This window comes from Neoarius graeffei, chromosome 15 (genome assembly GCF_027579695.1).
Source record: "Neoarius graeffei isolate fNeoGra1 chromosome 15, fNeoGra1.pri, whole genome shotgun sequence".
In the NCBI taxonomy this organism is placed as follows: domain Eukaryota; kingdom Metazoa; phylum Chordata; class Actinopteri; order Siluriformes; family Ariidae; genus Neoarius; species Neoarius graeffei.
In genome coordinates this window covers 76,758,287-76,771,766 of record NC_083583.1, presented here as the reverse complement: position 1 = coordinate 76,771,766, position 13,480 = coordinate 76,758,287, and the positions used below count along the sequence as shown (strand labels likewise).

The 13,480-nt window shown below is 42.2% G+C and overlaps 1 protein-coding gene across 1 annotated transcript in view; it reads left to right on the top strand.

Annotated features, from left to right (window-relative positions):
- The window catches only part of LOC132899078 (mucin-5AC-like), a 58,664-nt gene extending 54,136 nt beyond the window's left edge, over positions 1-4,528 (top strand). The window contains exon 48 of the mRNA XM_060940715.1: positions 4,373-4,528. Coding sequence (XP_060796698.1) covers positions 4,373-4,528 — 156 coding nt within the window. The remainder of the gene's footprint in view (positions 1-4,372) is intronic.
- The last annotated feature ends 8,952 nt before the right edge of the window (positions 4,529-13,480 follow it).

Sequence of the window (13,480 nt, the reverse complement as noted above, 5' to 3'; positions counted from 1 at the left end):
CACATTGTTGTATTATTGCCACAACGCTTACAAAACCTAATGCCGTTGCTAAAGACAGAAATGTGAATTCATACAATGAACACATGCTGTGGAATCATGGTAGTTTAACGTTAAGCTAGCCAGTCAGTGAAACTCCACCTGACATGCTAGCAAACTATTTTCAAACTCAAAATCATATTGGGTAGCTAACATTACTAGAAAAGGAAGATTTCTACATTTTGTTTATTTGGCAAGATTATGCTGAAACATATTTCTGAAAGGACTTCAGATACAGTGCTGAGCGTAAATGAGTACACCCCCTTTGAAAAGTAACATTTTAAACAATATCTCAATGAACACAAACAATTTCCAAAATGTTGAAAAGACAAAGTTTAATATAACATCTGTTTAACTTATAACGGGAAAGTAAGGTTAATAATATAAACTTAGATTCCATATTTTTCAGTTTTACTCAAATTAGGGTGGTGCAAAAATGAGTACACTCCACAACAAAAACTACTACATCTAGTACTTTGTATGGCCTCCATGATTTTTAATGACAGCACCAAGTCTTCTAGGCATGGAATGAACAAGTTGGCGACATTTTGCAACATCAGTCCTTTTCCATTCTTCAACAATTACCTCTTTTAGTGACTGGATGCTGGATGGAGAGTGATGCTCAACTTGTCTCTCTTCAGAATTCCCCAAAGAAAATAATTTCTTTACACCACAAAGGTGAAGGCTACAAGAAGATCAGCAAAGCTTTACTTATCAGTCAGAATACTGTAGCAAAAGTGATACAAAAATTTAAGAAAGATGGAACTGCAACCATCTCACAGAGATGTCCAGGTCATCCACGAAGTTAACACCTCAACAGGAGCATCTTCTGATGAGAAGGGTTGAAGAAAATCGGCATGCAAGTTCACTGCAGTTATCTAAAGAAGTAGAAAGCCAAACTGGGGTGACTATTTCCTGTGACACAATACGACATACACTGAAGAGGAATGGCATGCATGGATGCTGTCCATGAAAGAAGCCTCTCCTAAAGCCCAGGCACAAAAAAAAGCCTGTCTAGAGTTTGCCAGGGCCAATGCTGACAAAGATGAAGACTACTGGTACTCTATACTCTGGAGTGATGAGACCAAGATAAATGTTTTTGGAACTGATGGCTTCAAAACTGTATGGCGTCGCAAAGGTGAGGAATACAAAGAAAAATGCATGGTGTCTACAGTGAAACATGGTGGTGGCAGTGTCCTTATGTGGGGCTGCATGAGTGCTGCTGGTGTTGGGGAGCTGCATTTCATTGATGGCATCATGAATTCACAGATGTATTGCTCTATACTGAAAGAGAAGATGCTACCATCACTCCATGCCCTTGGTTGTCGTGCACTTTTCCAACATGACTAAACACACATCTAAGGCCACTGTTGGATTTCTGAAGAAGAACAGGGTGAAAGTGATTCAGTGGCCAAGTATGTCTCCTGATCTGAACCCCATCGAACACCTATGGGGAATTCTGAAGAGACAAGTTGAGCATCACTCTCATCCCAGCATCCAGAAGAACTGCCTCCTTCCATTCTGCCATCAACTCATTGTGTTAAATAATGCTTCTGAGAAATCACTGAACTTGATTTTATACAGTCTATGGATGTGACATGACCCTAGTGACTACTGATCTGCTGTCTCAGTGTCACCTACGAAAAAAGCAATCACATTTTAGAAAAAAAAAGAAAAAACATTCACTTTCAAAGCCGCTTCATAGTAATGAGTACCTGGATAGAAATGTAGTGGAGTAAAAAGTATGATATTTGTCTTTCAAATGTAGTGAAGTTAAAGTCATAAGTTTCAAAAAAAAAAAATTAATACTCAAGAAAAGTACAGATACTCAAAAAGTGTACTTAAGTACAGTACTCAAGTAAATGTACTTTGTTAATGTCCATCTCTGCACAGAGAAGATAAACATCTTGGCAGGAATGGCACAAAGACTTCACTCCTACATGAATTTAATTGCTGTTTAGAAACAACAATTTAACAACAGCACTGAACTATGAGAGATTTATTATAGACCTCATCTAGTGAAACTTATCCCATTCAGATGCAGCTTTACCCTGATAAACCTGGCTGTAACTTGATATATTTAAAACTGATTTTCCACAAAATTTGCTTTATACCTTTTATGTGCATTGCAGCCAATGTAAATTTAAATATACATGCACCATAAATAATTTTTTGGGATCTGCTAGAAACTTGGCCAATGCAGTTGGATGTAGGCTAGCGTAAATTTACATTAGGACTAGGGATGTATCCATAGCAATAGCCAATACCACGAGAAAATGAACATTGTACACAAATCTGGATGCATTTCACAATTAAAGTAGTTATTACAGTAGTAAAGTAGTTTCATATCATAGCAGCCTACAGTATTACGGTGCTCAACTATGGAACACTCTACCTCTGAATCAACGAAATATATTACAGCTTAGGACATTTAAACGTAGCATTACCAGTAACACCCATAAATCCACATCATTGTAATTCTTTTATGTTTACATTTGTGTATTTATGGTATTGTAATTGCGATTCATTTTGTAATGATGCTGTTTTATGTTATTATGTAGTGTTAATTGTAGTGTATGATGATCCCAGGACTACCTGAAAAACAGGTCAGTAGTGAAATCTCGTATGTTACTGGTTAAATAAATAAATAAAGTAAAGTAAATGATGAAAGCAGAGCAGACTACACTCTGCTCTGTGCAGCACAGTGGTGCAGTGGTTATCACTGTCACCTCACAGCAAGAAGGTTCCGGATTTGAACCTCATGGCTGATGGGGGCCTTTCTGTGTGGAGTTTGCATGTTCTCCCATGTCCGTGTGGGTTTCCTCTGGGTGCTCCGGTTTCCCCCCCAGTTCAAAGACATACATATTAGGTACAATGGGGCCACTGAAAAAGAAAATTGTACAATTACAGAGGATTTCTATTGAAAAGGAGAACAAGCCACTTGGAAGTAGTTGAGACTAATTGAACCAAGAGGCATAGGCCAAGCAATAATAGTTATAAATTGCAAATTGTAGGAGAATACAGTGAAATCTCATGTTACGACCACTTCAAAATTACGACCACCTCAAAATTACGAACAGTTTTTCACGGTCCCAATTGCTTGCTTATATATTTCATTGGTCGCAGCCTTCAATAATGCGACCACCTCAATATTGCGTATTACGACCATTAATTTCGGTCCCACCCATCGAAAATCAATGTAATTAAACCTCGAAAATATGGGCGCCCCCCGTCGTGTCAAAACACGGGGCACAAGAGCTTTCACGACATCCGGTTTACGTCATGCCGCAAAATTTTTTATGTCATGCCGCAAAATTAAGATCGACTTGTACGACAATGAGTAGAAAACGTAATGAGTTGTCTTTGAAAGAAAAAATTGATCTGATTAACGAAAGTGCGGGTAAAAGTCAGCGTCAGCTAACAGAAAAGTTTGGAATTGGCAAAACGCAGGTAATCTATGCAACGAGGTGTGAAGTGAGCTTTAGTAGATCGATTTAAATAGAAAAAGTTCAAGTTGTTAAAAGTGTCATAATTATGAAAGAGTATTCAGAACGAGATTTCAATTTCTTGTTTCAATGACTTGTGTAAGTTTGCTGTATGGTTTATATTTAAAAATGGTATGATTTTAATTATGATTAATTCTATTACAAGTTTGTCATGTTTACTGTTTTAACACAAGCGCGAGACCACGTACTGAATGCAGGAAAACTTTATTCAACTCCTCATCTGCTCTCTTATCTCATAACCCCCTTGTGTGGCCCACAGCGCCCCCGTGTGTCTCCACTATGCTAGACCTCCCACATCCATTGAATAGACATTATAAAACACATACAATAACACTACATCTCCCTTTTCTAGAGAACCAAGGGTAGACTGCCTTTGTCTCATCAGACATTAGAGGATTATTCTGCCTCTTTTTTTGAAAGGTCTGTTCCTATTTAACTCTTAACAGAACAGTGTGACCATAAGCACTTCAGTGAATACCCACCCTAATGTAATCAGGTAATTACTGTATCTTAAACCACACAGTGTTACTTAAAGTGCTAAAATAACATCCCATGTTACTATAACATTTGTAACATAATATAACATAACATAACTCCATTGTTTTGTTTTCTGTGCTTTGATTTTTCCCTTTTTTTAATCAAAGCATAGTTCTCAGAGTCCCATTTTCTAATTTACAGATTAAGCCTATCAGGTTTGTTGATAGCTCTCCCAGATCTAGTTGTAATAACATGAGTCTGTGTAGGCGAAACTTGGGGAGGTAGCATGGGTGCCTCTGTAGACAATGACTCTGGTGGTTGTTGCTGGAATGAAGAACCATTGTCTTGTGCAGGTGTATGTTGAGGTATCAGGTTCTGATGGTTGCATCTCACAACACCCTGAGGTAACTCCACTAAGTAAGACCTCGGAGCAGAGTGTTTCTGAAGCACTCTTCCTGACGCTCTTGCATCCGTCACCCATACCCACTCTCCTGGTGGCAGACAACTGAGAGCTTGGGCACGGTGCCTCCTGTTGTAGTTTTCAGCATCTGACAGTCCCTTCTCCCTTTCCTTCCGAGCAAATGCGGTGGTGTCAGGCAATGCAGGCTCAAGCTGGGAAGAAAAAGTTGGCACCGTGATACGAAGATGTCGGCCCATCAGGAGCTGCGCTGGGCTGTAACCACTCTGGAGAGGTGCGGCTCTGTAAGCGAGTAGAGACAGATGGGGTCCTCTGCCTTTTTCAGGAGGATTTTCACAGTCTGGACCGCCCGTTCAGCCTCACCATTACTCTGTGGAAATCTTGGGCTGCTGGTGATGTGCCTGAATCCATAGGAAGCTGCAAAGTTGGTGAAAGCTTGTCCAGAAAACTGTGGCCCATTATCTGACATCAGGACCTCCGGGATGCTATGACGGGCAAAAATGGACTTTAAGTGCACAATTACATCAGTGGACCTGGTGGGAGATAATTGTGCCATCTCAACATGCCTGGAGAAGTAATCCACAACAAGCAGGTAGGTTTTGTTCCCCAGGAAGAACAGGTCTGCCCCCAGCTTTTGCCATGGTCTTTTGGGACACACTGATGGTATAAGCGGCTCTTTGTGATTTTGTCGCTCCTGTATGCATGTCCTGCAGTTGAGCACCATGTCATTCACCTGCTGGCTGAGTCCCGGCCACCACACACTCTGACGAGCAGGAGCCTTACACTTGACCACCCCTAGGTGACCTTCGTGTAGCCTGGATAGCACATCGTTCCTCATTGTTGATGGTATTACAAGCTGTGCGTCTTTCAGCAGTAAGCCATCCTTCACTGTGAGTGTGGCTCGCTCTGGCCAGTAGTTTTTCAGCACTGGTTCCTGCCTTGCCTGTGCCGGCCATCCTTCTGTGCACAATACCATGACACGTGAGCATATACTGTCGGCTTTAAGCTGCTTCTTCAGGTTCTCTATGTATGAAGGGCTGACAGGTAGGCTTTCAATGACACAGTCCACATAAATGTTGGTGCTCTCCATCAGCTCTTTTTCTTCTGTGGGCATGCTTGCTTTGACAGGTGATCGTGACAGTGTGTCTGCTGTCCAAAGAGACTTTCCTGGTGCATACATGATGAAGTATGAGTAGCGCATCAGCCTCATCCTGAAGCGCTGGATCCTCGGCGGCAAAAGATCCAGTGCTTGGTCTCCTAGCAGGCTGAGAAGGGGTTTATGATCTGTCTCCAGGCAGAAATGTTTTCCTATGAGGAAATCCCGGAACCTTTCACAGGCCCATGTGAGGCCCAGGGCCTCCTTTTCTACCTGTGCATACCGTTGTTCCATGGGGGTGAGTGACCTTGAGGCGTAAGCCTCAGGCTTCCATTCATCCTTGTACCTCTGGAGAAGAATGCCTCCCAAGCCATAGGATGATGCATCCGCTGACACTTTGGTGTCTTTGTTTGGGTCGTACATGGCCAGCACAGGGGGAGAAGACAGTGCTTCCTTCAGTGTTTTGAATGATGTAGCCTGGTCCACGTCCCAGACCCAGGAGTTTTTCTTTGAGAGAAGATCACGGAGAGGCTTGTCTTTTTCAGCCAGCTGGGGAATGAACCTTCCCAGCTGGTTGACCATCCCAAGAAAACTCCTCAACTCACTCACATTTGTTGGCTCCTTCATCTTTGAGACAGCCTCAGTCTTTCAGGGGTCAGGGCAGATGCCTGCAGTTGTAATGATGTGGCCCAGGAAGGCAACCTCTGTTTTTGAGAGCTCACACTTGTCCACATTTAGAGTTATGCCTGCTCTTTCCAGTCTTTGTAGCACTGCATGGAGTCGAGTGTCGTGCTCTGCCTGGTCCTTCCCCCACACCAACAAGTCATCAATATGGCACATCACACCTTCAAGCCCCTCAGTAACCTCTGCCATCCTGCACTGGAAATGTTCAGGTGCTGAGGTGATGCCAAATGGTAGACGGTTAAAGTGGAACCGCCCAAACGGTGTAATAAACGTGGTGTACTTGGCTGATTCCTTTGTAAGTGGGATCTGCCAAAAGCCCATGTTGGCATCCAGCTTGCTGAACAGATTTGCTCCAGTGAGTGTTCCCAGGCTCTGTTCCACTGATGGCAGAATGTACTTTTCACGGCACACAAACACATTTAGGCCTGTCAGATCCACACACAGCCACACCTTTTTCTGGTCCTTCTTGGGTATGACCACCAGTTGGTTGGCTCCTCCACTCTGCTGATGACGCCCAGTGCTTCCTGTTTACGCATGTTAAATCATGCGAGTTCATAAACAATGTTCTTTTTCACCACAAAGAACGAGTGGAAGGCATCCTTGACTTTATCATATTGGCGCTGGTCTGCATCATTAAGTTTCAGGCCTCTCAAAATGTCATCGGCTTTGTCTCCCATACAGTAAATCAGCATATTCACCTGATTGTCTTTGGAGCTGGCAAATAAGTTGCTTGCTTGGCAGAATCTCTCAAACCGCCGAATCCATTTTATCCACTCATACGGCTTGGAAAAATCAAAGGGTTCCGGTGGCCGAATGCTGAATGTGACGCTAGGTTTGCTAGCCGCTGTGCTAAATCCAGTCTGCCCGCTGTTACTGTCAGTCATTTTGCTTGCTCACCAATCCTTTTCCCTTCTCTTGCAGGTGGACCTTTTCTGTTCCGATTCAGTATCGTGCCACTTCTGACACCATGTCGTGTTTACTGTTTTAACACAAGCGCGAGACCACGTACTGAATGCAGGAAAACTTTATTCAACTCCTCTTCTGCTCTCTTATCTCATAACCCCCTTGTGTGACCCACAGCACCCCCATGTGTCCCCACTATGCTAGACCTCCCACATCCATTGAATAGATATTATAAAACACATACAATAACACCACAAAGTTTATTAAAAGTTTAAATGAAAACTTAAAGTTATATTGTTTTTTATTATGATTTCAGGTACACTCCATTTTGAAAAGGAAGGCTGAGCTTATTGAAGAGTATGAGGGCAACTGTGGCAATGACAGAAAGCATCTGTGTAAGAAATCCCCTTTTGATGAGTTGAACACACTGATGGGTGAATGGTTCCAGCGTGCCATATTCCTGTACAGTATTCACATCTCAGGACCCATGCTGCAAGAAAAAGCCCTTCAGTATGCTTCTGAGCTAGGCATCAGTCAAGAAGAGTTCAAGGCTTCCAATGGTTGGCTTAACTGCTTTAGAAAAAGACACAACATCAACTTTGCTAGTGTTTGTGGGGAAAGTGGTAGTGTTTGTCAAGAGACTAATGACTGGAAAGACAGATTACCTGACATCCTGTGTGGGTATGATCCGAAAGATGTGTTCAACATGGATGAAACAGGACTCTTCTTCAAAGCTTTGCCAGATAAAACATTATCCATCCGTGGGGAACAGTGTAAAGGGGGGAAAAAGTCCAAAGACAGACTTACTGTAGTGCTATGTGTAAATGCGATAGGAGAGTTTGAACGCCCCTTGGTGATTGGTAAAAGTGCAAAACCTAGATGCTTCAAACATATTGATCAGGCCAATCTTCCAGTGAAATAGACATACAATTCTAAAGCATGGATGAACACTTCTCTCTTTTGTGACTGGGTACGGGCACTTGACAAAAAAATGAGAAATGCAAAACGAAATGTCATGCTACTGATAGACAACGCACCATCACACCCACAAGACATTGTGCTGACAAAATGTAAAACTGGTGTTCCTCCCTGCAAACACATCTGAACTACAGCCCTTGGATCAAGGAATAATTAAAAACATGAAACAGTTGTACAGGGCGGCACGGTGGTGTAGTGGTTAGCGCTGTCGCCTCACAGCAAGAAGGTCCTGGGTTCGAGCCCCGGGGCCGGCGAGGGCCTTTCTGTGTGGAGTTTGCATGTTCTCCCCGTGTCCGCGTGGGTTTCCTCCGGGTGCTCCGGTTTCCCCCACAGTCCAAAGACATGCAGGTTAGGTTAACTGGTGACTCTAAATTGACCGTAGGTGTGAATGTGAGTGTGAATGGTTGTCTGTGTCTATGTGTCAGCCCTGTGATGACCTGGCGACTTGTCCAGGGTGTACCCCGCCTTTCGCCCGTAGTCAGCTGGGATAGGCTCCAGCTTGCCTGCGACCCTGTAGAAGGATAAAGCAGCTAGAGATAATGAGATGAGATGAAACAGTTGTACAGGAAACGTCTCATACGGTCAGTTGTTGTCAAAATAGACTCAGAAGAAAAAGTGAGTGCCAATACAGTGTCAAAAAGTGTGTCTGTGCTTGATGCTATTCAGTGGGTGGCCTCAGCGGTGAAAGAAATTAAGCCGGAAACTGTGATAAAGTGCTTTGGAAAGGCTGGAGTGAAGTTTACATCCAACATGTGACAGTGAAGAGGAAGACGATGATGACAATGTGCGCCTTGCAGAGCTTGTGGAACTTATTAGAGTTGCAGCCAGTAAAATCAGATTCGAAAATGCAATGAGTGCTGAGGAGTATGCGACTGTGGATTGTGGCATCCCTGTGAGAGAAGAACTTCAGGAAGACTGGGAAAACCACACAAACCACACACATGCTATACTTTTGTTTAAATTTAGCTTGTTGATTTAATTATTTATCAATGAAATACAATAAACTAGTTCATAAATTTATTACATGTAATACAACAGTATTAAGAACATCATCCATGCACGTTACTATGCAACAGCTCAGCAACTGTCAGTATATCTTGCCAACTCAATATTAAGACCACCTCAATATTAAGACCACTTCGACCTGGTCCCAGTGGTGGTCTTAATATCGAGGTTTCACTGTACATCAATAAAACTTACATGTAAGAAAGTCACCCACCAACAAAATATCAAATACACACATGAAAAGCATAAGGGAAGAAAAAACTAGGAGGGAAATATATAGATTAAAAAATTTAGACATAAAAAAATCAGAGCATTAACTCAAGTGTCAAAGAAGAAAAAGAAGAAAAAGAAGCCTTTATTTGTTACATGCACACTCAAGCACAATGAAATATGTCCTCTGCATTTAACCCATCTGCAGCAGTGAACACACGCATGCACACACAAGTGAGCAATGAGCACACACACACACACACACACACACACACACACACACACACAGCAGTGGGCAGCTATGCTACAACACCCGGGGAACAGTTGGGGGTTAGGTGCCTTGCTCAAGGGCACTTCAGCCGAAGGCTGCCCCATGTTAACCTAACCACATGTCTTTGAACTGTGGGGCAAACTGTAGCACCTGGAGGAAACCCACGCAAACACTGGGAGAACATGCAAACTCCACAGAGAAAGGCCCCCATTGGCCACTGGGCTCAAACCCAGAACCTTCTTTCTGTGAGGTGGCAGTGCTAACCACTACACCACCATGCTGCCAATATCAATATAGCTAACCAAAAGAGAATCAGTTTAGAGTTTCTTGAAGGAAGAACGGGACTTACATTTGAAGTCCTCTTGAGTTGAAATCCAGATTTTAGCACTAAGAAACCGATGCTAAATTTTCCATAATTAGTTCAAATTTTCAGAAGGTAGTACGAGTTCTTACTGGCAAGTTTAATCTTATATTGATGTATTCTCCTTCAAGATGTAAATAAACATTTGAAAACAGGTGGTAAAGTGTTGAAAGGAAAATCATACATAAAGCATTATTTTAAAAAAATAATCTGGAAATTTAAGCAGCCTTAAATCAAAAAACAGTGGCGATGACTGAGCTGTGAATTCAAAAAAAACCAAAATCATTAATCTGACTATTTTCTTCTGAAGATTAATAAGTGGGTTTAAGGTGGTTGTGTCAGTATTGCCCCAAGTCACAACTGCATAGGTTAAAAAAGGATAGATTGGGGAATGATATAGCAAAATAAGAATTGAAATATTGATTTTTGGGTGAATACCTACACATCGATGGGTCTGAGCTAAAATGCACCCAAACATTTACAGACTGGAGGCAATCTGTCTGATGATGCAAGCCTTGACTCGGAAATCCAGCGACGAGTGTGCCACAGTGCAGCTGCGTTTAGTGCACTTCGAACTAGGTGCTTCGACAGAAGGGGGCTTACCCTGTCTACCAAGCTGACTGTATATAAAGCCGTTGTTCTACCCTCACTCCTCTATGGATCCGAAACGTGGCCAACATTAGCACACCACATCCAAAGACTACAAGTATTCCACCAAAGATCGCTTCGGCAAATAATGAATGCCAAATGGTGACAGTGAGTGACAAACTGGGAGATTTTAGAACGTGCCAACTCCACTACCATTGAGACCATGCTTCGTAATAACAGACTTCGCTGGTTGGGCCATGTCTCATGGATGAGTGACTCCAGAATACCCAAACAACTGCTTTGTGAGGAGCTCAAGCTGGGTAAACGTGACGGAGGCACAAGCGAAAACAGCGGAAAGACTGCGTTAAAGGAAGACCTGTGACTTTTTGAGATTGACAGCAAAAACTGGTACAAGACCACACAAGATTGACATGAGTGGAGAAGTGTTCTCCACTCTGGCAAGAAGCTTTGTGAAGACGGCCTCCAATCCCGGGCAGCAGAACGTCACAGGAGGAGGCACCAAAGGGCTAACAAGGGTCCCCCATCATCATGAAGTGACAGGGACCATAAATAAGTAAGTACCTACACAACGTTTGATTTTCTCTGAGATGTGCATTTAATGTTTCCAATTTAAATAAGTATCAATGAAAATTGATGATGGCTGATTCCTTGGGTCCAAGGATCAGTAGGAAGATTGATGTTAGTGACATGATTTCTGGTAGCTATATAGACCAATACTGGACATGCACACACGATGACAAAGTGGACATGGAAATGCTTGTGCAGGAGGGCTCTGGCCCACAGAAGCTTTTCTCCAGATATGTTTGTCTTCAGTGGCAGTTTTCCTAACCAATTCAAAGAGATTGCAGCCTTGTTTTAAGGTTGCTCTCCACCTTGCCTTGTCCCTGGCAATATTCACCCAGTCCTTTTCAGGAAATCCTGGAAGGAGCATACAGCTGACACTTAAGCTGGTCCTTAAAATGCTTATGTGGAGCTCCCCTATCATGCTTACCCTGACTCAGTTCTCCATAAAACACAGTTTTGGGCATTTGAGTGTCATCCATACATGCCAGGTGACCAGCCCACTGAAGCTGTCTTGGCAAGCAAGAGAGTTCTTTATCATGAATCCAACGCCTGATAGTCTGGGATTGTTTTTCTCTTTTCCAGACCAGTAGAGAGTGTACCCAGCTCCATTCTCTTTCAAAGAGCCTTGATCTGCAAATCAAATTTCACTCATAGTTGCTATATCAATGTCAAGTCTGGTGAGTTCCTTTGTCACAAGACTTGTATGTCTGTATGGACAAGCATTATTATCAGAACCCTGTAGTGTTCTAATGTTCCAGCATGCTACCTTCAAAGGTGCAGTTTTCTTTTTACTTCTTCTTTGCTTCTTACCACTTATAAGAGTTGCTCGTTGACCATGGCAAGCCAACCAGGTGGGATGAGACAAGCGTTGTTTAGACACACCTTTTCTAGGTCCTCCTCCATTTGGACCAAGCAGCACCATTCCTAAAAAGGGCTGCTTGGTCACTCAGGGTGCAGCAGAGTGTTGCTGTTCTCTCAGGTTAGCAACAAAATGACCCATACTCCTGAGCCACCTACTTGTAGAGTTAAGACTGCGACTCCCATTATCATCTACTACCTGTCATTTTGCCCTTCATCCATCGCCGTAAGACTTTTTTCCTGCCTGTGCAAAGTTTTTTAAAGTGAGAGGTGGGCCGTGTACTCCAACCACACTCTTTAGGCCCAGGAGACACTCCTCAGTGGCACAGTTAACTGAGATAACTGTGGCGACAACCAGGCTGTAGGTTTTCTCCAGACTTTCCTTGTCTGACACTCATGGAGGGCAGAAGAGTCCATTTTCCCATGCAGGCCATTGGCCTGTCCACTGTCCATATAAAAATACCAAGAAAATACCACCATCAATAAATATACCAAAGGTACTTAATACACTTCTCCTTCTTAATAATCTTATTATTGATAAATAATCTTATAGTAAAATTAGTGGCTTTTTGAGGTGGGTGAAAAAGAATAAAATTTGCCTTGTCAACATTGAGGGAAAGCTTACTGGCAACAAGCCAATTTAATATATGGCATAGGTTTTCATCGATACTTCATTCTCGTGTAAATAAATTACGATGTGAAAAAAATAAATTGCTATCATCAGCAAAGATATGGAAGTCAAAAAAGTTTACTGCATTTATAAAAGTAATTAATGTAAATAAGGAATTGATGGGGGCCGAACACTGACCCCATGGAACCCCATGGGTGATAACTAAGCTGTCAAACTTTATATTACCAATTGAAACAAACTGTCTCCTATTTGAAAAATAGGAGGTAAACCACTGATTTGTGGTACCACATATTCAAGTCAAGTTTATTTTTATAACACATTTAACAATAGACACTACCGCAAAGCAGCTTTACAGAAAATTTAAACATGAGATAATTTTATCCCTAATTTATCCCCAATGAGCAAGCCCGTGGCAAAGGTGGCAAGGAAAAACTCCCTCAGACAACATGAGGAAGAAACCTCGAGAGGAACCAGACTCAAAAGGGAACCCATCCTCATTTGGGTGAAAACAGATAATGTGATTATAAATTACTTACTTCTATAACAGTGTCCTATATAGTCACAGACTATACAGTGGTGCTTGAAAGTTTGTGAACCCTTTAGAATTTTCTATATTTCTGAATAAATATGACCTAAAACGTCATCAGATTTTCACACAAGTCCTAAAAGTAGATAAAGAAAACCCAGTTAAAGAAATGAGACAAAAATATTATACTTGGTCATTTATTTATTGAGGAAAATGATCCAATATTAAATATCTGTGAGTGGCAAAAGTATGTGAACCTTTGCTTTCAGTATCTGGTGTGACCCCCTTGTTCAGCAATAACTACAACTAAACATTTCCAGTAACTGTTGATCAGTCCTGCACACTGG